A 25,261-nucleotide genomic window follows, 5' to 3' on the forward strand; every position below is an offset into this window, starting at 1 on the left:
AGAATATGCAGTACCCATTGACTTGCAGACAGTGTATTCCATTGAATTATTTAACTTATTTTGTAACTAAAATGACAAAAACCACAATATACAAATGCTTGCACCCACTTATTACACTTGGTATAACACTAGTGTAACAATAATTGGGTACCCTCCCAGCAGTATATTGGCTAGTGGGTTGAATCCTCAACCCTAACTCTCTTGCATTATATATATATATATATATGTATATAGGAGTTGGACAAAATAATGGCAACACCTTAAAATTTCAGACAAATTTATTTTTATGTGGGGTAGGACCACTTTTGGCAGTAATTACAGCTTGAATTCTATGAGGTATGGACTCATACAAAGTTTGAATTGTTTCAAAAGGAATTTTTGTCCATTCTTCAGCTAAAACAGTCTCCAGTTCTTGTAGTGATGATGGTGGATGATATCGACTCCTTACTTGTTTTTTTTAAAATGCACCATAAATATTCAATAATATTGAGATCTGGGGACTGTGGTGGTCAGATAAGATGTTCAACTTCACTAGAATGTCCTCGTGCCATTCAGTGACGACTTTAGCTGTGTGAATTGGTGCATTATCATCCTGAAAGAGTGTGTTTCCCTCCAGAAACAGTTCTGCAACCATAGGATGAATTTAATCAGATAAAATGCTTAAATAGTCTTGACTATTAATTCTGCCATGAAGGGAAACCATTGGGCTGGTGGATTTCCAAGAAATGCCCCCCCACCCACCGATCATCACAGATTCTTCTCCATGTTTAACAGTTGGAAGAAGGCAGTCTGGGTCAAATGCTTCTTATGACTGTCTCCACATGTATACTCAGCTGGTGGTCAGAAATAAGGTAAAGGATGACTTGTCCGAGAAAATGTATGCATGCATTATTACAAACACACACACATACACATGTACATACACTTACAGACATATATACACAAAACGAAAAAAGAAATATTTTTCAGATTTAATCCCTTGAGCAGGTATCTTCTACTATAACCCTAGACTAACCAAAAACCTTGTGAGTGAATTTGTATACCAATATTCTTGGAGCCCCATTCTGTGTGTGTGTGATCATCATCATTAGTGTGTGTGCATGTGTGTGTGTGTGTGTGTGTGTGTGTGTGTGTGTGTGTGTGTGTGTGTGTGTGTGTGTGTATATATATATATATATATATATATATAGATAGATAGATAGATAGATAGATAGATATCCCCCTCGTCATCATCATTTTACATCCACAGAGTTTGTTGAGGTAGACATTTTTCTGTGACCAGATATGTTTTTCATGGAAGACTGGAAAAGAGCAACACTGCATGTATGATTGGGCATACAAGCATCACATGATGTCAAGACAATGGTATACTCAAATACATACACACACACACACACACACACACACACACACACACACACACACACACACACACACACACACACATACATTCATATATATATAAATAAGGTACACAAATATACAACAGGCTTCTTTCAATTTCCATCTATCAAAACTGACAAACCTAAGGTTGTAGCTGAAGACACTCGCATACAGTGCAAAGGAGTGGGATTGAACTCAGAACCACATGAGTGAGAAACAAGCTTCTTAACCACAGCTAGATTTGACTGTAACCCATTTCTGTATACTTGATTGTGGAACAGCACTCACTGTTTAAAACACATGTGCTTTTAATACACAAAGTCTCTTAGGAAAATTATTCTTTGAGACAAAATCCTACAGCGCTGCCATTCTATTTAGGAGTGTACAGGAACATGTTTCAAATTAACTTACAAATCTATATTTTGATCCTCACTTTTTCATATGCGTATACTTATAGACACATACACATATGCACACACACACACATACACACAAACACATACATATATGCACATATACAAGTACAGACATACAAACCCACGCATTTGTTGCTACATCTAAGAGAGTCTCTGAGGTCACATGACAAGCCAGAAACAGTAGCCAAATAGCACTCAAATCACACCCCTAAATCTCAAAATTGGGAGGAAATATTCAGAATGGGAAATCTGAGATACAAAGTAATAGACTGTCATGGCCCAAATGACTTCAAGTCCACTGAGTTGTGAGGCTGATCTGGAGCTAAATAGCAACAAACAACAGAACTAAATACATTTATATATATAGTTGTGGGTAGAAGAGAAATTATTGACTAATATCACATGACTGGAGGTGGAGAACAAGGTAGAAGCAAGGAATATATATATATATACACACACACACACACACACACATATATATATATATCCTTCTTTATGTATAAATATGATATTTGGGTGTATTCCCTTTAGCCTCCACATGCTTATATGCACATGGAGGCATGTGAGTTATATATATGTACATGTATGTATTTGTATATGCAGAATGTATACATATGTATGTTTGGTTACATTTATAGATCTTAATCTTTGTTATGTACCCCATCTTCTCTTTTTTGACTCGCCTGAAACTTGGCCTTCTTTTCCCTGCTCTCCTTGCTGGCACTTGCCTTAGACAGTTTGCAGGATTGATAAAACTGTAATTCATTGAGTAAATTAGCCTTGTACAAAAGCTCTCTGCTAGCATCTTTTTGGGTGATGACAACAGTACCCCCAACCGTCTTCCCACTCTTCCTTCTAAGTTCGCAACTTTAGGGCTGCCACAATCACTGTTGGGGTACAATGAAAGAAAGGAGCAGCTAGTAGATCATAAAGCTTAATTTTACGAGGACCTTTTGCAGACTACCTCAGTAACAAATGACAGACTTGATTATTTTTAGCTTTAACAGACATGTTGGGCAGCACTGGAGGTTACAAGCATGTACAACCCAACATAACTTAGTGGTTAGTGATGTCAGACTTAGCACTAGATGGAGTCAGAGAAACAAACCAGTCTGGAAAAGAAGTATATGAAAATACAAAAACCCAGCAAACAGATATTTAGAAGACATTCTAGTTGAACTTTTTTATGAAAAAGAGTTCCTATAGGACAACCTACTGAGAGTTACAGACCAAATCTGTGGTGGAACAGTGAAGCAGACAGTGTTATCAAAGTGAAGAGACAGACCTGGAAGGATTAGAAGAATGGGGGTTGCAGATAAATATACCAGATAACTAGAAAAAAAGCTAGGTGACAGGCTTACATAGCAAAAATAGAAACAGAAAGGAAATTTTCCACAGAGAAAATCAATGTATTGTGGGTGAGAAATATATGTGGATAGCTAATGGTAAACTTGCACTCAGTGTTTCTGAAAGGCAAAATACATAGAAGTTCTACTATGAAAGACTGTTAAACATGGAGAATACATGGGAGAAAATGGGTTTTCTTAATGTTATCCCTTCTCACACTAATTCCATTGATCATCATTCTATGCCTTCAGCCATCACACTCTCTCCTACCATTCCTCATCTTAGCACCTCTCATATCTGCTATCATTCTCAACATGCTCTCATATCTACCAACACATCCCACCTACTATAGCACACTCTACATTGTCTTCCCACTGCTCCAACACCTTGCACATCCTCCCCCTACCTACCAATCTATTCTCCTTCCTGAGCCACATCTCTCTCTCTCTCACTTTACCCTTGCACCTCCACCCTTGTTCACCACTCACTACACTCATCTCTAATTATCTTTTACTCATCCCTTTCTTCCTCCAAACCACTGTCTGTATCCTTTCTTATACTCACCTTCTTGTATCCTGGAATTTTCTGGCATCTCGTAACCACCATCTCTCTTTTTATTTCCAGCTATTCTCCTTATACCTTTATATAATGCAGGGTAGCCATGTATCCCCTCTATAGCAAGACACCTGTACTTGTCCATAATTTAGCCTCTCAACACCTGGCATAAAGGAGCCTTGACTGCTGTTATTGAAAGTATGAATTATATGGGGGTAAAAGAATGTGTACAAGAAAAAATCTAGTGTAAAGTTTGAGCTTTTTCTGTGGTTAAGGGTGAGTGTTGAGCTGTAATGTAGGATGACTCCACACAGAAAGAATTGATTGAAAGAATAGGCTGGTGAATTGAAATCGCAAGATACTGGTTTGTTGATTGTTTGGATGTTATTTCTGACATCAGATATGATCACCATGTGCATCCGGTTACACCTACACACCAATATCATCTTGCTGACCACTTCTGCAAGCAGTTTCATGATGTTTGGAATAATATCCAAACAATCTACAAACCTGTAGCTAGACATTTTAGTTCACAAGAATATTTCTACAATCAACTCTGTGTAGAGTCATTCTAAATCATGACTCATTATTCACCTGTAAACATATACAGAGAAACCAAATTTATACAATGGGTTTTTTTCTTGCCCACATGCATCAATAAACGCCTTGCATTCCTTTATTTCACCTAACCCTTGTCTCTATCCAACAGCTAGTAATGTTCTCTCTTTGCTATATACATATGTGTCATTGGTCTGTTATTGTTACTTAATCCCAGGCCAGCCCTGATTGAGTGGATTGGTATTCAGAGTTTTGTCATTTTGCAGATCAAGGGTGATAGAACCCACTATAGTTTACTATTTTTGAAAGCTTATTTGAGGGTTATTTAACTACTGGCTTATGCAACCTTGTGGAGAGTTCCTCAGTCGTAAACACACACACACACACACACACACACACACACACACACACACACACACACACACACAGAGGCTTGAATGTAAGTTTGCATGTGCAAATATCTTGATATCTATATGTGTGTGTGTATATATATATATATATATATATATATATATATATATATATATATATATATATATATATATATATATATATACGCAATATGTGTATGTGGGCATATGTGCCTCTGTGTCTGTGTTATGATATGATTTCATAATTGCTTCAATTTGTCAGATGAAAAATGTTTCACGCTGAGACATCTGTATATCATTAGATTAATAGTAACAGTGTATATTTGTATGACATGAATGCCACTATCTAAATCTTCATAGTTAAGTAATTTAGCCTTTAGTTTGCTTTTGTTTTTTTTTATGAAAGGACTATGTCCAAAACTTCTCAAATAAAAGGAATACACCCAAATCAATGAAAATGTCATTTTTAAGTTTCCCTACTCCAAATGCTTTACTTCAAGCTCAGACACAAATTTCAATGTCACCATGCAAAAATACACATGTATGCATGTACACACACACATGCATGCACACATGCATGCACACATAGAGGTTTTTTATAAAAATTTTCCATTTCCTAGATAACATTATTTCCATAATTATTCTTTCCAATGCAAAATATGCTGGTCACTATAGTGTACGTCATAGGAGAATAACTTCTTTTTATGATGACAATGTGTTCAACACACTTCACTCATTGGGACGTGGCATTGCATTTGGGGTTACTGGTGTTTTGACATGTGTCTTGTCAGCCAGAAGTAGCCAGAACTCTGAGCCTAAATACATCTGCTGGCTTTGTTTATACTTTCAGCAAATAAATTGTTTGCTGATATTGTGTTTAGGTTCAGATTTCTTGCTATTTTAATATCTATCCCTCATTCTTGTCCTAATGGTAGATCAAAAGCATCTATAGGGGTTAAGAATGTTCTGGAGAATACGTACAAATTATTAGTCTTATGCAAGTATTTTTTTTTTCCATGTGTATAAACTGTCGAACTGGATGTCTGAAACTAAAAGAATTATATTTAATAAGTAACTTTTATCATATCTTTTTTGTATTTTTTCCTTACTATGGTAGGATATGAAGATCAGGATTTGTACATTGGTGGTATAATTGGCAGAGTGACTAACAGAATTGCAAATGGGCAGTTTACAATTGATGGAACCACATATAAACTAGATGTTAATAGTGATCCAAACACTCTTCATGGAGGTTTTAATTGTTTTGATAAGGTATGTATCAATATTTCATTTTAGAGTGGTTATATGCATAGGCATAGCTGTGTTGTTAAGAAGTTTGTTCTCTAACCAGGTGGTTTTGGTTTGAGTTCCACTGTGTGGTACTTTGGGCAAGTGTCTTCTACTCTAGCCCCCAGTCAACCAAAGCCTTTTGAGTAGATTTGATAGACAGAAACTGAAAGAAGTTCATTGTGTGTGTGTGTGTGTGTGTGTGTGTGTGTGTGTGTGTGTATACACCTTCTTGTCTTGACATCATCTGATTATTGTAGATGAATGCCATTCATTTCGAGTATCATGCATGTCTGACCATGGGGAAATATTTCCTTGTTTGAAACAGGTAAGGTTTGGCAACGGGAAGGGCATCTAGCAGAAAAAAATTTGCCCCAATAAAATCCATGTGGTCCATGCTAGCTTGGAAAAAGGACATTAAAAAATGATGTTAATAGGAGAGGGGGAAGTATGCTAATTATCAAATAATAACCAAAGGTTGTTTTTTTAAGGATTTTTATACAATGACTATTGAGTAAAAATCATTAGGATTATTTTTAAAAAGTGGGAAATTGGCAAAACCTGTAAACAATATACAAAATGCTTTGTGATATTTTGCTGCATCCATTTACAATGTAATTTCAAATCCTACCAAGACTTTGATTTTCCCTTTCACATTTTTACTCTCATTAAAATAAGTACCAATCACATGTTGTGTTTGTTTTTTTTTTTACTATACAAAACATATGTCCTTGAGCCTGAGTTTGGAATCCTTTGTCAATGTCTTACAGTTTTTGTTCCTCTGAATTTTGAGTTAAAATACCATTGGTGCTTACTTTGCTTTTCACCTGTCTTCAGTTGATGGAATATATCTCAGTAATACAAAGACCTGCAATAAATTTATTGCCAGTGTAATAAAACACAATGTTAATTTTTCTATATTACTTAATTATGATATTTTCTAAATAACTTTATAGCCAGGGTAATAAGATACAAAGTTAACTCATAATAATTTCAGGAAAAATTATTCAAAATGAATAAAGTCTGTCTCAAATATCATAGGCCTTCTTTTAGTTAATATCCTGGTTTTCATCCAATTAAGCATGAATTTGATTAAATCATCGATGACAGACTAATGCATGTTTATTACCTCTTTGTTGAATGTTTCATCCAACTCCATAATTGCTGTAATTCTTGACAGTTTTACAGCCGTTTATCAAGATATTCCCATGCTCTATTGCATTAAGAATCAAATCTCTGAAACAGGCTGCTCAAAACAACCCATTTTAGAGATATGATTCCTTCAGTTCTTTCTGAGTCTCCATTTTCTTGAAAATGACTGATCTTCTTAACAATGCCTACATAGGAATAGTTGGGTTTAATATTTTGGGTTATTTAAATGATTTTCAACAAATATGATTTCTGATTTGTTTTCTTCTCAAACTACTCCTGATATTGTAATTCCAACTCCCTGTTTAACTGTTCCTGGCAAACAATCTGGGTCTCATGTTTCAGCTATATTGTGTCACTTGTGTCATACATATATATCTGCTTGAATTGGGAATTTGGTAGAATTTGCTTTTAGCATACTGTATTATTGTTTACCTTGTTGCAGAACTCTTTATCCTAGTTGAACCTGTTGTTCTTATTAGCTTTTAAAATCATTGACTTCTTCCTTGTAAATCTTCATTTACATCAAATGTCTTTTAATACCACACAGCCATGCCTGCCCCTATATATATATGAGAGAGAAAAGAACACGGGCATAACTTGGTATTCCTTTATTCCAGTTGTTACATATGTTACAGTATTTGGCAACACACTACATCACACTAGATATGCACCCAATAGATGCAGCTTATAGGGCAAACATGGAGCAAACACATCATCAGACATTTGATAAATAAATACAAGTTAGAGACAAGCAGCAACCAAATTTATACACTGGAGGAACATGCCAAAAGGAGAGGAGGTAGGCTAGTTGATTGACATAATCACTATGTGGACTGGTGTTACTAGAGGTGGAGTAATTTACTGGGTAAGAAAGGGGACTTCAGTTGCTTTTACTTGACAATATATGGCAGGGGAAGTGCATGAAGAAAGCAGCTGCTAAGATTAAGTGGTACAATAATACTTCTTAAGAGCCAGTTGTGCTGTCCTAATCCCAACTGAGCCATCAATCATTTACCTGGTTCACTCACTATATGCATGTATACCCACACCAATATGTGCATACACACACATATTTTCCTACATACATACACACATATACATGTGTACATAAACACACATCCACCTGTGTACGCACACACATATACAGATGTGTGAGTATACAAGCACATACATGGATGTACAAACATACAAATATATATACACTCACAAACACATATATACAAGGGGGTGTTAAATTCCTCATTTTGCATAAAAGAAAATACAGGAGGATCAGTTAATTATGATTTTATTCAACATATTTCCCTTTTAGATTCACATCCTTCAGTTTTCCTAAGTTCTGTAAAAGAACTCAGAATGTTGTGGTTCCAACCAGGCTTTTCATGATACCTTTAAAGCCAGGAACTTTTCAGCAGCCCACATATATGTTTATACACATACACATACACACATATATAATCATAAACATATAAATATGTACATACATCATTGTCATTTAACGTCTGTTTTCCATGCTGGCATGGGTTGCATTGCTTGACAGGAGCTGGCAAGGCAGGGGCCACACCAAGTTCCATAGTTGTTTTGGCTTGGTTTCTGCAGCTGGATGCCCTTCTTAATGCCAACCACTTTACAGAATGTACTGGATACATGCCTACACATACATACACACATATACACACACACATACACTCACATATATACCTACACACACACACACTCATACACATATACACATACTCATAAGTGTATGTGTATATGTTATGTACATGTGCACAAATGCACCTATATGTGTGCATGCACACACACATATATACCCATGTGTACATGTGCATACATACATATATACACATGTATATATACCTACAAACACAAACATAAATACACATATATGTCTGCATACTAGCACACACTCACATCTACATACAAACACATACATATATTTACACACACATGCATGTACGTGACCACACATACTGATAGGCTAGCATGCATATGTAAACAATTATGTATTTATATAAGATAGCCATGGTGATAGCAATGATAAGACAATAATAATGTTGATAGTAAAATAATAATAATAATAATAAAAAATAATGATACTACTAATAATAATCCCTTCTGCTGTAGGCACAGGGCCTGAAACTTTAGGGGTCTCACCTACTGGGTGCATCTGTAGTGTGATGTCAAATGTTGCCAAGTACCAAAACATATGTAACAACTGGAACAAATGAGCACCAAGTTATGCTCGTGTTCTTTTCTCTTATTATTATTACTGTGTTTTTTATATTACACCATAACCCACCATTGGATACAGACAATCTGTGTGTACAAGGGATGGTGGGAGTTTAACACGATTAACTGAAAACTTATGTGGCTTGTCATGCGTGAAGCACATCTAATCTTATCTGTGTACGTGTGTGTGTATTGATAGATAGATAGATAGATAGATAGATAGATAGATTGATTGATAGAAAGATAGATAGATAGATAGATATCTTTTTATTATAGCCACACAGGGCTAAATACAGAAAATGGACAAATTACAAAGTAGAACTTTTCTTGGGGTGGGGGGGCGGATAATTTCGATCAAAAGGGATCGCGGAAAAAAAAGGTGGGGATTTCGATCAAAAGGGATCGCGGAAAAAAAAGGTGGGGATTTCGATCAAAAGGGATCGCGGAAAAAAAAGGTGGAGATTTCGATCAAACGGGATCGCGGAAAAAAAAGGTGGGGATTTCGATCAAAAGGGATCGCGGAAAAAAAAGGTGGGGATTTCGATCAAAAGGGATCGCGGAAAAAAAAGGTGGGGATTTCGATCAAAAGGGATCGCGGAAAAAAAAGGTGGGGATTTCGATCAAAAGGGATCGCGGAAAAAAAAGGTGGGGATTTCGATCAAAAGGGATCGCGGAAAAAAAAGGTGGGGATTTCGATCAAAAGGGATCGCGGAAAAAAAAGGTGGGGATTTCGATCAAAAGGGATCGCAGGAAGAAAAAAAAAAAAAAACGTGGGTTGGGGGGGACGATCAATAGGCATCGTGTATCACAGTCAATGTAAAAAACGGGGAACAGATTAGGTTTATCCGTGGAGAGAAAAGCCTACGGAAAAGACCACGGTCACCTCAGGCTTTTTTTTTTTTAAAGGTACATGAAAGTAAGTACCTTCTCTCTTTTTGTCTCTTTTTGTTACAAGTCTATGCTTAAAATGGTGTCGTCTTTCATTCTTACCATTCTTGCCACATAGATAGATAGATAGATAGATAGATTGATAGAAAGATAGATAGATAGATAGATTGATTGATAGAAAGATAGATAGATAGATAGATAGATAGATAGATAGATAGATAGATTGATAGAAAGATAGATAGATGTTCAAAGAAGAGAAAACTAATTGGAGCACATGAAAAATCAGCTGATATCTAAAAACTTTTTGCTGGTCATTTTCATTTTTTCATTTTTCATTTTATCTAGTTTCAGCTCATGAGCTGTGGCCATGCTGGGGCACCGCCATTTAGAAATATGCTTAGCAGAGCGTAGTATATATACTTCTACCACAACTACTAATAATATTAGCAATAATACTAATACTACCACAAGTGACAATATTGCCATTACTGAAAATAATACTACTACTAACACTATTACCATAAATGCTACAACTAATAGTTACAATAATAATAATTCTAATACCAATACCACTACCACTGCTGCTACTACCACTACTACTACTACTACTACTAGTAGTAGTAATAATAATTGTAATAGCAACGTCGATAACAATAATAGTGGTAATAATGGTAATGGTGGTGGTGATAATGTTAATAGTAATAATGGCAATGATAACAGCAATAACATGAACCAATCACCTAATACAACCCTAGACTTTAACTTGTCTGCAAATAGCACTACTTCATCCCTCTCTTCAACAAGCCATCTTAGAACAGACAGCTGCAACTGCAGATCTGGGAGTGACTGCCTGCTGCAAGCCCAATGCAGAAGATTGAACATGGTATACCAATGCATCGTTCCCAACATTAAATAACCCCAATAGCTACTATATTGGATCAACCACTACTTTTAAACGAAGATATTATGCACATTTAAACTCATTTAAATATAAAGAGCATAGCAATTCCACATCACTAGCCAGTTATGTACACCATCTAATTAATAGAAAAATACAATATAGGTTATCCTGGGCTATAATAGATTCTGGCATCTCATATCAGGGCCAGCACTCCACTTGTAGACTGCCTAAAAGAAGCCCTTGAAATTTTAACCCATAACTCACCACAATTACTCAACAAACACAATGAAGCCTTCACAACATGTAAACACAAATTCTTCCACACTTTTAAATTCTTCCATAAATCCAAGTGTAAACTTACCCCTCACACATAACACTCACATACATACCTCTATGGTCATTATTATATACCCTTGTATATCTTTTCTATCAACCTTAGAAGATAACTGTTAATTCTTTCATTTATTTTTAAACCATAACCTAATAGATCTCCCCAATTCTTACTTGTAACCTTCATTCCTAAATAATTTAACATTCAACTGGTTTCTCCATTCACACCTACCTACACACTCATACACTCATAGCTAGAAATATTTCTATAGCCACTGACCTTAACCATAAAACAGACACAAACACTTACTACTTGACTTCCTGCCCCAACCCCTAAAAGCTAGAAGAAAGGTACAGGCATCTACTATTCTCTTTGAATACCTTTTATTTTATCTTACTTCATTTTGTATTTTTTACATTATCTTCCTTTACCTTCTTCCTCCTCTCTCCTAATTTACCCTTATATGTTTATTTATCTTCTTGTTTATTTTTGTACATTATATTTTTATATTCCTTATTTTATCCTTCATACCAATCCTTGCATTCCTCCCTACCAATACTTTTCTCTCTTTTTATTTATTTTTCTTTTTCTTTCTCTTTATCCCTCAATAGCCACTTCTGCTATCATTCTCTTAGGAACCATCACCATGGATATTGATTGCGTTTATCTATGGATATTTACACTGGATTTACATAGAATTGTACCTAGAGACTTATAGACTAGCATCTACTCTGTAGGAAAGTTGAAATCTTTTACTCTTTTATTTGTTTCAGTCATTTGACTGTGGCCATGCTGGAGCACCGCCTTTAGTCAAGCAAATCGACCCCAGGACTTATTCTTTGTAAGCCTAGTACTTATTCTATCGGTATCTTTTGCTGAACCGCTAAGTTACAGGGACGTAAACACACCAGCATCGATTGTCAAGCGATGTTATGGGGACAAACACAGACACACAAACATATACACATACATATATATACATATATACGATGGGCTTCTTTCAGTTTCCATCTACCAAATCCACTCACAAGGCTTTGGTTGGCCCGAGGCTATAGTAGAAGACACTTACCCAAGGTGCCACGCAGTGGGACTGAACCCAGAACCATGTGGTTGGTAAGCAAGCTACTTACCACACAGCTACTCCTACGCCTACGTGAACTGTGAACTTTTCTTTATTTCTTTATTTCTTTTTTCCCCAGTCCTTTATTTCTTCGTTTTCTTAATCTATACCTGTCACATTTCTCCTATTTGTCTCCGATGATGGAATATCCCATATTTTGGGATATCCCAGAAACAGCTGTAAGACTTTAAATTTTTCTAATAATAATAATGTATATGACTTGAGATGCTTGTCTTGCCTTAGTGTTTGTTGTACTCTTTAACAAATATATTTGATTTTTTATATATACATATATATATATATATATATATATATATTGTATTGAGTTACCTGATAAAGAGAAATGTAGTCATTAATCTTCTGAATTTGCTTTAAGTTTAGATAAGAGATAGACATAAGTCTGTCTCAAAATCCTTTGCAAACACAAGTAAAATGAAATGGGTTGAATGAAAGATTGCTAGTTGCTTCTGCTTCCAATCAGTGGTATATGTCAATTATAAAATTTTTAATGCAATATATGAATTTTTCTCATTAACATCAGCAAAATTTGAGTTGTTAAAAATTTAGTCTCATTTAGCATTCAGATTACTATGTCCAATGAAAAGTATATTTATTCTCATTGTTCTGAATTAATCATGCATTATCTCATAACTTCAAGCTTTCAGTGATGTAATTCGTTATTTTTAGAATGACATTGTAGGATAGGTGTTAGAGGTTGGACCTGGCCAGTTTGAACACAAAACAAATAGAATATTTGGGACTGATATGGCCTGTTTAAATACTACAGGGTTAAGCCATTTTATTTTGACTAGTGGTAAAAGATATCCCATATATATATATATATATATATATATATATATATATATATATATATATATATATATATATATATATATATATATATATTGGGATATCTTTTACCATATATATATGTGTCTCATGTGTTTTTCATTGGTGTCACTGAGCTATAGCTGTTTCCACACACTGTCTTCAATAGTTTTAGTCAAGAATATCAACACCAATACCTTGTCTGGCACTTATTTTATCAGTCTTAGAGTAAGACAGAAGGCAGAGTTGACCAGTTGTAATGAGATCTTATTGTGACAGAACAAAATCACACACTATGTTTTTATTGAATACATTAATCTTGCCATCCTCAGGCAGCATAAATGACTATTGCAGATGACATTTTGATATAGGGAAGGTAGCCATTATTCTTCTGAATTTCCTTTTGTACAGTTGATTAATGTTTTGTTCAGTTTGTTTGGGTTGGGGCAGAAAGGGATGTCTTGCTACAAAGCCTTTTACTTTTAGATAAATGATAGACAAAAATGTCTATCTCTGATCTAAAAAAACTTGACTCAAACTCAGAACCTAATGATCATATAATGAGTGGCCATATAATACTGTTTTAATTGGAACTTTTACTCTTGTTAACAATATCACCATAGAGATTCAATTGTATCATGTTATATAAGACACTTAGAAGACATCAGTAGCTTAGAAAGATTCATCTGATTCTTAATTAAAAATCAGCAGTTTTGATGGATTAATCCAAACATCTTTGGAATTCTATTTCTTTTGCTTTTGGCTAATAATCAAAATATTTAAAGGTAATTTCAAATTCATGCCAAAAGTGACTTCTGATTATCTATGTAGATAACTTCTGTTGATTTTTTTGGATGATTGTATTATTAGGCATTTCAATAATGAGGAATATTTTCTATAATTATTGGCTAAAATATCACAAGGCCATTTATGTTAAACATACTGTATATACAATGTACTTGTACACATAAAATTATATAAAGTGATTTCTGGAATACTTCTAAACAATTTCTGAAAATTATTTAAACTGTATTTATTTATGGTCTTAGTGAAAATAGGATTGCACACACTTGCACTTCTAAAACGAAAGGTTAAAATAATTGGGTGTGATTTAGTGTTTGATTTGGTATGAACATATAAATAAACATCTCAAGGAAGAAAACAATTTCAGGAATTAAGGGTTGAATATATTGTTTGCTGAAAATATCTTTAGGATTACAAAGTAAGATTAATGAAAGGTAGAAAAGCAAGAACTATCACCATCATTGTAACATCCATTTTCCTTTGCTTGTATGGATCGGACAAAGTTTACTGAAGCAGACTTTCTATAGCTATATGCTCTTCCTATTACCAGTCTTCAGCTGCTTCCAAGCAAGCTAATATTTCACTGTGACTAGACAGGTTTTCATAAAATATTGGAAACAAATAACACTGCTTCTATGACTGACACTCGTTTACAACAACCACATGATGTCAATACAAGGAAGCATACACTTGCATACATACTTATATGTGTATGTATGTACATATATGTGTGTGTGTGAGTGTGCGTATATATATATGTGTGTGTGTGTGTAAATATGCATATATGTATGTATGTACATGTGTGTATATATGTGTATATGTATGTATATACTTATGCATATATATTTGTATATATATATATCATCATCACCATCATCGATTAACGTCCGCTTTCCATGCTAGCATGGACTGGACAATTTGACTGAGGACTGGTGAACTGGATGGCTGCACCAGGCTTCAATCTGATCTGGCAGAGTTTCTACAGCTGGATGCCCTTCCTAATGCCAACCACTCCAAGAGTGTAGTGGATGCTTTTACGTGCCACCGCACGAGGGCCAGTCCAGTGGCACTGGCAATGACCTCACTCGAATGTGTTCTAACGTGCCACCGACACAAGTGCCAGTAAGGCGACGCTGGTAACGGTCACGCTCAAATGATGCTATTTACGTGCAACTGGCACAGAAGCCAGACAGCTGCTCTGGCAATGATCACACTTGGACGGTGCTGTTAGTGCTCCATTGGCACAGGTGCCAGTCATCGAATATGGTTCAATTACGATTTCGATTTCACTTGCCCCAACAGGTCTTTTATGTGTATATGTATGTATGTATATATATATATGTACTCGATATAAAATAGTGTACATTTAAAGACAAGAGAAGCTACCTTTAACAGGTTGTTTACCACGCTAGAAGAAGTAGTCAAAACGACCAAAACCACATTTAAGAGCAATTTCGAAGGGAATGAAAAATAAAAACTTTTACCTTGTTATTTTTTTATGGTTATACCTAGGTTTCGAAATTTATTTAGCAAATAAAATAATTTACTAGGAGAAATTCTCATCAGCAACCGCGCCATAACATTAACATATAATTTAGAGACAAATAACACGTGTCTCATCATTATGGGATGAGGTGGTGAAGCATGATCTTCGTATTTTGAGCCACACAGAGGCAATGACTAGTGACCAAGACCTTTGGCGATATGCTGTGCTTGAGAAGAGTGAAATTGTAGTTGTGGCTGATGCTGGTGTCATGTAACTGGCACCCATACAAATTGCACATGAAAAGCACCTATCAAGTGTTGAACCTCATGGGGCAATGTGGCTGATGCCAGTGGCATGTGAAAAGCTCCTTTCAAGTGTTGGGCCTCACAGAGGCAATGATGAATGACCTTTAGCATTATGCTGTGCTTGAGAAGACGACCCATCAAGACAAGTAAAATTGCAGTCATGGCAGATACTGGTGTCAGGCTAATGGCACCCATGCTGGTGGCATGTAAAAGCACCCATTACACTCTCAGAGTGGTTGACTTTAGGAAGGGCATCCAGCCATAGAAACCATGCCAAATCAGACTGGAATCTGGTGAAGCCTTCCAGCTTGCCAGTCCCGGTCAAACCATCCAACCCATGCTAGCATGGACAACAGATGCTAAATGATGATGATGATGATGATGATATATAAATTTTCTTTGAGGCTCGCTTATATTTTTTGTCCTACAATGTGACTTTTTCAAGCATATTTTACCACACTTGTAACATTTTATATTTTTAAACAGACAGTTATTTTTAAAATGTAGAGCACTGTACCCATAACATGGATGATTTGGTCTTGATATTTTTTTGCCTATTTTCTTATTCATTACCGCTTGATACACTTGAATCTAAACACAATCTTTCTCTTCAATTTTATTTACGTCATGTCATAGATTGATAATCCTCTGACATTCTTCTGCTACTGCCTGTACAGTTAAATTTTGGTTCCGTTCTAATTTTGTTAATATCTGGGAACGTATACCTGCATCTTTGCTTGCTGTAAGCCCATGAGCAAAAATTAAAAACTTGAACATATCAGAGGTCAACTCATTCAATTTGAATTTCTCACACTCTCTGTTAACCACTCCAGCATAGGTGACAAAATCTTTATCTTTTTCAATGGAAGTTAAACATTGCCAGCAAATATTAGACAGGGAGCTTCTTTCACTGAAAATTTTCGATAAAATATTTGTTTCATTGAAACAAATCTCATATGGCTTCTTTGGCAAAATATAATCACTATATTTTTCGTGTTTGGCAAGGGATAACTTTCTTTAAAGTAATAGTAATTTTTTTTCATTGGACCAACTTTCACACTCTTCTTTGAAGATTTCTTCATACCTATGAAATTATGCAGAGAAGGTAATACCTTCTGGGTTGTATTTGAATTCTCCAATTGTGTTTGCTATGCTGTCTGGTGAGTACGGACCTGAAATATTTTCAAACTTCTTCAACATTAATTCCAGTAACTGTTGGTTTTGCTGTTGTTGCTGTTGTAGTTGTGACTGCAGCTGCTGCAGTTGCTGTTGCTGGAGGCCAATAAGTCTTCCTTGTTAAAACAACATTTTCTTTGGTTTCATAGCAAAAAAAAAAAAAAAATTAAACATCCAATGCAAGCTTCAAACAACTTGTTGCCACTTTTATATCCTTGTATTGGATATATGAAATAATAAAGCAGGGGAGAAGAAAGTATATACATGATGCATTACTATTACACAAGACTCAACACTCTGTAACAAAGGATCACTTACAACACGAACTGCCAATCACTCACAATTCTTTGTTTTATAACAATGAGTCAGTCCACCTTTTAATCACTTGAGATGTGGTTGAAATCCTTCTATTACAATTTATATATGTGTGTGTGTATATTTATATGCATATATGTACGTGTGTATACATATATGTGTATAGATATGTATATATGTATTTGTGTGTATATATATGTATATGTGTATGTATGTATGTATGTATATATATATATATATACATATATATATATATATGTGTGGTTGGCGTTAGGAAGGGCATCCAGCTGTAGAAACTCTGCCAAATTTAGATTGGAGCCTGGTGTTGCCATCCGGTTTCACCAGTCCTCAGTCAAGTCGTCCAACCCATGCTAGCATGGAAAGCGGACGTTAAACAATGATGATGATGATGATGATGTATGTATATATGTATGTATGTGTGTGTATATATATATATATATATGTATGTATGTATATATGTATATATGTATGTATGTATATATATATATATATGTATGTGTGTATGTATGTATATTCTATGTATGTGTGTATGTGTATATACATATGTATATATACATATATATATATATATATATATATATATATATATATATATATATATATATATACACACACACACATATATGTTTTTATATATATATATATATATATCATCATAATCATAATCATCATTTAAAATCCGCTTTCCATGATGGTATGAGTTGGACGATTTGATAGGAGCTGGCCAGGCAGGAGCCTGCATTAGACTACTGTGTTTGTTTTGGCATGGTTTTTATGGCTGGGTGTCCTTCCTAACACCAGTCACCCTGCAGAGTGGACTGAGTGTTTTTTACATGCCACCAGCACAGGCAAGAGCAATTTTGGGATGGTTTTTACAGCTGGAAGCCCTTCCAAATGCCAACCACTTTAAAGTGTGGACTGGATGCTTTTTATATGGCACCAGCACTGGCAGTGTCACCAAGTAACTTGCAGGATCTCTCTCTCTCTCTCTCTCTCTCTCTCTCTCTATATATATATATATATATATATATATATATATATATATATATATATATATATACGCACACACACACACACACAGGGGTTGGACAGAATAATGGAAACTCCTAGCATCATAGCATCATAATTTTGAAATATCTATAAAACCATCAAAAGCTTGTTTAATTTCATGTTTTTTTATTTATTATTAGTGTTGCTTAATATTTTTTGATAAAATTGCTGTTTCTTTTCAGATATCATCAGAAAAAGGTAATTAAAATTCATTAAAATGACAGATTTATCAGACTTTCAATGAGGTCAAATTGTTCGCAGGCTTAATGAAAACAGCCATTACTCTTGAAAGTAATGACAGCCTTTGAGAAAGAGGGAAAAACCTTGTCGTTGAAACAAAACTCCAGAAGAAAACCAAAACTTTCAGATAGGACTGTCGGACTCTTACTTGAATTGTTAGAAAGGATAACAAAAGTACAGCTCCCAAAATTACTGCAGAGCTTAATGACCACTTCAAGAACCTAGTTTCCACAAAAACTGCTCGCCGGGAGCTGCACAAAGCCGAATTTCACAGGAGGGTTCAAATCAGAAAAAACGCTACTTTCAAAAACAAAAGTTTAGAGTGGAGTAAAAACCTATAGAATTGGTCCCTAGAAGCATTTGACCCAGACTGCCTTCTTCCAACTGTTAAACATGGAGAAGGATCTGTGATGAAGGGGAGTGGTAGGAAATCCACCAGCCCAATGGTTTCCCTTCAAAGCAGAATCAATAGTCAAGACTATTTAAGCATTTTGTCTGATCAAATTCATCCTACAGTTGCAGAACTGTTTCTGGAGGGAAACTCAATCTTTCAGAATGATAATGCACCAATTCACACAACTAAAGTTGTTACTGAATGGCACAAGGAACATTCTAGTGAAGTTGAACATCTTATCTGGCCACCACAGTCCCCAGATCTCAATATTATTGAACATTTATGGTGCATTTTAGAAAAACAAGTAAGGAGTCAATATCATCCACCATCATCACTACAAGAACTGGAGACTGTTTTAGCAGAAGAACGGACAAAATTCCTTTGGAAGCAATTCAAAGCTTGTACGAGTCCATACCTCATAGAATTCAAGCTGTAATTACTGCCAAAGGTAGTCCTACCCCATATTAAAATAAATTTATTTGAAATTTTAAGGTGTTTCCATTATTTTGTCCAACCCCTGTATATATATATATATAAATGTGAAACAAGGTGGAAAAAATAGTACTCGAATACTGGAGGTAGAGTAATATGCTATATTAATAATGCAGCAAATACATCACAAAAACTCTTACTCAGAGTTTCACGTTCCTATTCATCGAACAGTTTTGGTTGAGATTGGGACAAAAATAAGGCTATATTTATAAATATACAATTATATTGATAAATACACATTTGAAATTGGTTTTGTTTCATCGGTTCTTTTCAACTGACAATTTTAAATAATATGATTTTCAACTTCAATTTTAAATAATACGATTTTAAATATTATCCAACCCATACCAGCATGAACAACAGATAATAAATAATGATGATAATGATGACGAGAGCAAGAGAAAGAGCATGACAGAAGCCAGTATTAATACCAAAAGGTAAAATATTCTACCACTGATAAGGTAAAATGAGGCTGAAATCATATGGTCTGGTAGTCCTGGCAGTGAAAGTAGTGGTAATTGTCTACCACTGACGATACTTATGATGTGTTTTTGTGCACCAAAAAAACCATATGAAAGTTTCTCTCTTGGTAAATATTGCAGTATTGTGTGTTCTAACACAACATTTACTTTTAAACAGTGAATATTTTACCTTTTATATATACACACATACAATAGGCTTCTTTCAGCCTCTGTCTACTAAATTCACTCACAAGGCTTTGGTTGGACAGGGGCTATAATAGATGACACTTGTCCAAAATGCCATGCAGTGGGACTGACACTGGAACCATGTGGTTGGGAAGCAAATTTCTTAACTACACAGCCATGCCTGACCTCTTGAATATCATGATGAATAGGATCAAAGAAGATTATGGGAAGACCAGCATGTTCAAAAGTGCTGAGGTTGTTACAGTTGTAAAGGAACAAACAGCAGACTCACCTTTTTCCTTAAACAGACTATCGCTATTAAAACATCAGTTCTTTTAAACATGGTGCAATTGTGGCTGAGCAGTTAAGAAATTTCAGGTTTGATTTCACTGTTTGGTACCTTGAACAGGTTCTTCCATTATTGATTTGATTAAGTCCTAATACTGTATGTCTGGAATTTAGCAGATGGTAACATTGCAGAAGTCCATCACATATGTGTGTCTTTTGTCATGGCATAATAGTAAATGATTCAATATTGGTGAAAAAGTAATACACTTTAAAGTCTTGCAAAAATGAAACCATGGGAATGAAACCATGGGAAAAAAGCCCTTTAAACTGAATTATTCTCTCAATAATCTCATAATCAGAAATGCAGTGAACTTGTTATTGATCCCATAAAAGCCTGTAACCAATGGCACAATTGTTCACAAATTGCTGCATAAAATAAATTTTTAAATAAATAACACAGCTATTAAGTTATTTGAATAAGAAAGAAGAAAATCATGAAAATATTAACTTTTATTTATGTTAATATGGAGAAATATGTATAAATTGAGTTTTATTTTCATTTTTTTATAACCAGTTGATAAATCAATAACTACTTTATATCTCTTCTTAAATAAGTTAAGAGATGATGTATATGTATCAAAAATAAAAAAATCTTAATGAATTGAAATTTTTCCTCTTTGCTGGCAAAAGAAAACAGAAGCTTATCAATAATTGTTTGTAACTTTGAAAGAAAAGGGAAGATAATTTCAAGAAATTAAGAATTAATTTCACAAAATTAGTTTATGTGCTTTAGGGAAAATCTGATCTTTGTCAACAGTCAACTACATACATGCTTTGGTCTTAATTGGATCTTATCAGTAATGGCCTCTGTTCCCTTGAATTTGTTAGTTGCATACCACCTCCATCTCTGCTAAAGCCTGTGCTAAAAGGGTTATTGCAACTTTTCAACTTAACTCCATTTTGGAATCCTTCCAAAGAAAATAGTAAAGTAAAAATGACCCAACTTCATTTCTGAGTTTATATCCTCTGTTTCTTTAATTACTATTACCTTTCATTTGGGCTGTCTCCCCTTAAATTAATACCATTCACTTACTAATCTACTTAGCTCCTTTCCCATCCTGTGGGCTCTTTTCACATGATGTATCATATCACTTGACCACAACTTCTTTATAGCTATTTTGAATACCTTTTCTTGGATATAAGCAAAAGTTTTCAATATAAAAATGTCCATACATGTACTTGAAAATTGTTAAAATTAAATATTATATATTAACAATATATTAACAATGTTGTTTAACTCTGTGCCAGCCTTGATCAAGTAGTTCTATAATTAAAAGTATTCCAACTAACCATTTTACTTTTTCACAGGTAAGGTACACCTAGGACTACATGGGTGTCCTTTTCTTGGATGGTATGGTCTGAAACAGCTATGTCTAGCAAGTCAAACAATCATGTAAAGGGTTTTCATTGACTAAAATCTATAAAAATATGCCATGTGTATACACATACATAAATATAAACATTTGCAAGTACAGTTACCCATTTCAATGCATATATTAGAAAGAGACATTTATCAACATATTCTAATAATTATACTATTTCTTGGCAATTTAATCTTGGTCTGTCATCCCCTTTGAGAACTGGAGCAAGTACAGAGCCTTGTTTCACACCAATGCTGACATGAAAACAGTCTCAACTGCTGATGACCACATGAACTTTCATACCTTCATGAAATTGTTGGATGAGTTGAAAATTGTTCTGTGTACTTATTGTTCAAGCTTCTGCAGAAGACTGCAGAGAAACTTGTGATTTACAGTGTTGAATACTTTTGATAGATGAACAAAAATCAGAGATCATAATGCTGTTGTTGACATTTCTCTTGAACTAGGCATGCAACAAAGATCATATCAATGGAATCACAATTCCTGTAGAAACCACACCACGACTCCAGGAGAACTTTCTTCATGAGCAGGAAGACCAATCTGGAGAGGAGAATGTGAGCTAGAATTTTCATGGTCCCTGCCAGAAGGGAAATCTTACAACTATTTCTGTTGATAGAAGGATCAACTAATTGTTCCTTTAGTTCACTTGACCTTTATTGCCAGTTTATATTTCACTTTCATATATATCTAATTTATCTTCAGCATTTACAGTTCCTCTTTATTTAGTCATGATATTCCACTGACATGCAGCATCCACAACCTATAATCCACATAGTACTTTTACTGCAGCTATCTTCACTAATTAGGTCACACAGGTAACAAAAACTATCTGATGCATCTAGCTAGCTATCTGGACCCTAAAGTTATTCGTGTACATCTGCTGTCATATCTAAAATCTTTTGTTTTGTGTCAGTCTGTCACTCCACTTTTTGTGTTCATTTCTTGCATTGAAAATATAGCATTGGCTTGCTGTATCTACTCTCTTCCCTGGATATAAAGCAAGGCTGCTTCTCTGATGGAAATAGAATGTTTTTTATTATTTTGAACTTTGTTTTTTTTTTTATCTTTATGATCTTTTATTGATCTTTATGGTTTTTTTTTTACTTATGGACTTTCTTCTAAGTTTAAAACATTCTGCAGCTCTGCAACATATTCTTTATTGAGAACCAAATAATAATTATATAAAGATTTCCAAAGACATTCTGTTCTGAACATGTGTTAATACCAATTGTTATGGTTTTGTGTATAATTTTCTTTTGAAAATTATTAAAGCCTATTTTCTTTGGCGATAGTTTCAATCATGAAATTATCTGGATACTAACTAATTAGCTTTACTTGCAAACAAAGTGTCCATAATCTGGTGATTAGCTTTAATCTTGATTTGAATTCAAATGACTTTCTATCTTAAATATTTAAGCTAGAATCAATGGAGCATGTTATGTACAGTATGTGCATATCATTATTTTATAAAATCCTTGTCCTTTACTTTATATTTTCCCATGCTTGTATAGATTAGATGGAGCTGAGGTACATCTGTTGAGACTATCACATCTCAATTGTGAAGCTCAACATTTAGAGATCTACCCCTTCACCACTTTTTTCATGATTTAGTCTGTATTTTCCATGTGTATCTTAAACAGTCAGTACACAGCACTTTTTTTCATCCATATCCTTTTGCAAAATATGCCCATATTTACACAATTATCTTTACAATGTACGTCTGCTGAAATCTTTGATGCACAGTTACTTTTAACTATATATCTATATTGTAAGTTTTCTTAAGTGTTTTTAATTTTGTTGGCTTTAATTTCTTCCTATTATTATTATTATTATTATTATTATTATTATTATTATTATTATTATTATTATTATTATTATTATTATATGTATGTATGTATGTATGTATGTATACATATATATTGCTTAGATGTTTACATAAATAACCAACCACTCACCGCTTGTCATTTCCACTATGCAATCAAGAGTTTTTCAACTGATTTTATCACATGCTCCACTGCAGTTTCTAAAAAAGTTGTACCCCACCATGAAAAAACAAAGTTAACACATAGCATGTGTCTATATATATATATATATATATATATATATATTCAAAAGAAGTTTTAATTAAGACCTTATTACAAGTTTTATTCCCTTGTTACTTACGCTCCATTCTGAAGAAACCATGCACCACCAAAATATTGCCATTCTCCACATTGAAAAACACTGACAGTCTTAGTGTTCCAATAACCAACTTTTGTACTGAACAACTGCTGTGTAACCTAACTCTATTAATCCTCCCTTTTTTCATGCTCTATTTTAAACTAAATATTCACCTATAAGGGCAATGACCTTTCTTTTTAGCTGCAGTGAAGGCAACCACTTAAGAAAAGCAGTTTTCTGAAGAAACCTGTCAGAGTAAAAAACAGCTACCCTAATATCTGAGGTGCCTTACATCGCAAAGGAGTAAGCCGTTTACAAGAACTGTGACTTTGAAATAAAAACTGATTAGAAAGAACTCTTCATCTGCTGATTTATATCAGTGGCCTCTGCTCCTCTGAATTTGCTAGTTGCATACCACCTCCACCAAAGCCTACCTAATACACCCATCTTTCCTCCTCTTATCACCTACTGTATTTCAATGTCTTGCCTTTACACTAACCACATTGCCAAATTCTTACTTCCTAGAATGTCAACCATTACATTCTTTTCTTTACACATTTTCCTGCAAACATTCAAGAAGAAAATGAATCACAACTCTTGGAGGGCCTGTGTAGGTCATAGGCATTGCCCTAACTTCCACCTGACTAAGCCATAAAAGAATATGCTAAATGCACCCCCAGTCAACTTTGCTAATGATTAATTATAAGAAGAGGATCCAAATAAAAAATTTCAGTTTTTTTTAGAAATTGGTAAATAATAAAATAAATACTACATATTTAAATGTCACAATGTTAGGATTATGACTACAGTAGAAATGTGAAAGAAAATAATGTAGAATTATATAAATAACAAATTTAGGGGATTTAGTAAAGTGTACAGGATTCAGGTCTTGAGTTCAAATCAAACATTTTAGTGTCGCTTGCTCCTGTGTTGGGCCATGCACTTTGTACATTTTTCTGGAGTCAGGATATTAAACTAAAGCCCAACCATTTTACAATTAGGAAAGAGGCTAAGTGAAGCTGTCTCTGTTAAATGCTAACCAAGGTCTGTATTTTATAGTGTGAGTTGCCTTCAG

At 34.5% G+C, this 25,261-nt stretch overlaps 1 protein-coding gene across 1 annotated transcript in view; it reads left to right on the top strand.

Annotated features, from left to right (window-relative positions):
• LOC106873562 (galactose mutarotase) overlaps window positions 1–25,261 on the top strand; it is a 129,346-nt gene that overhangs the window by 84,218 nt on the left and 19,867 nt on the right. Inside the window, exon 3 of the mRNA XM_014920990.3 lies at window positions 5,748–5,902. Coding sequence (XP_014776476.2) covers window positions 5,748–5,902 — 155 coding nt within the window. The remainder of the gene's footprint in view (window positions 1–5,747; window positions 5,903–25,261) is intronic.

This window comes from Octopus bimaculoides, chromosome 6 (assembly GCF_046866305.1).
Source record: "Octopus bimaculoides isolate indiv1 chromosome 6, ASM4686630v1, whole genome shotgun sequence".
NCBI lineage: Eukaryota > Metazoa > Mollusca > Cephalopoda > Octopoda > Octopodidae > Octopus > Octopus bimaculoides.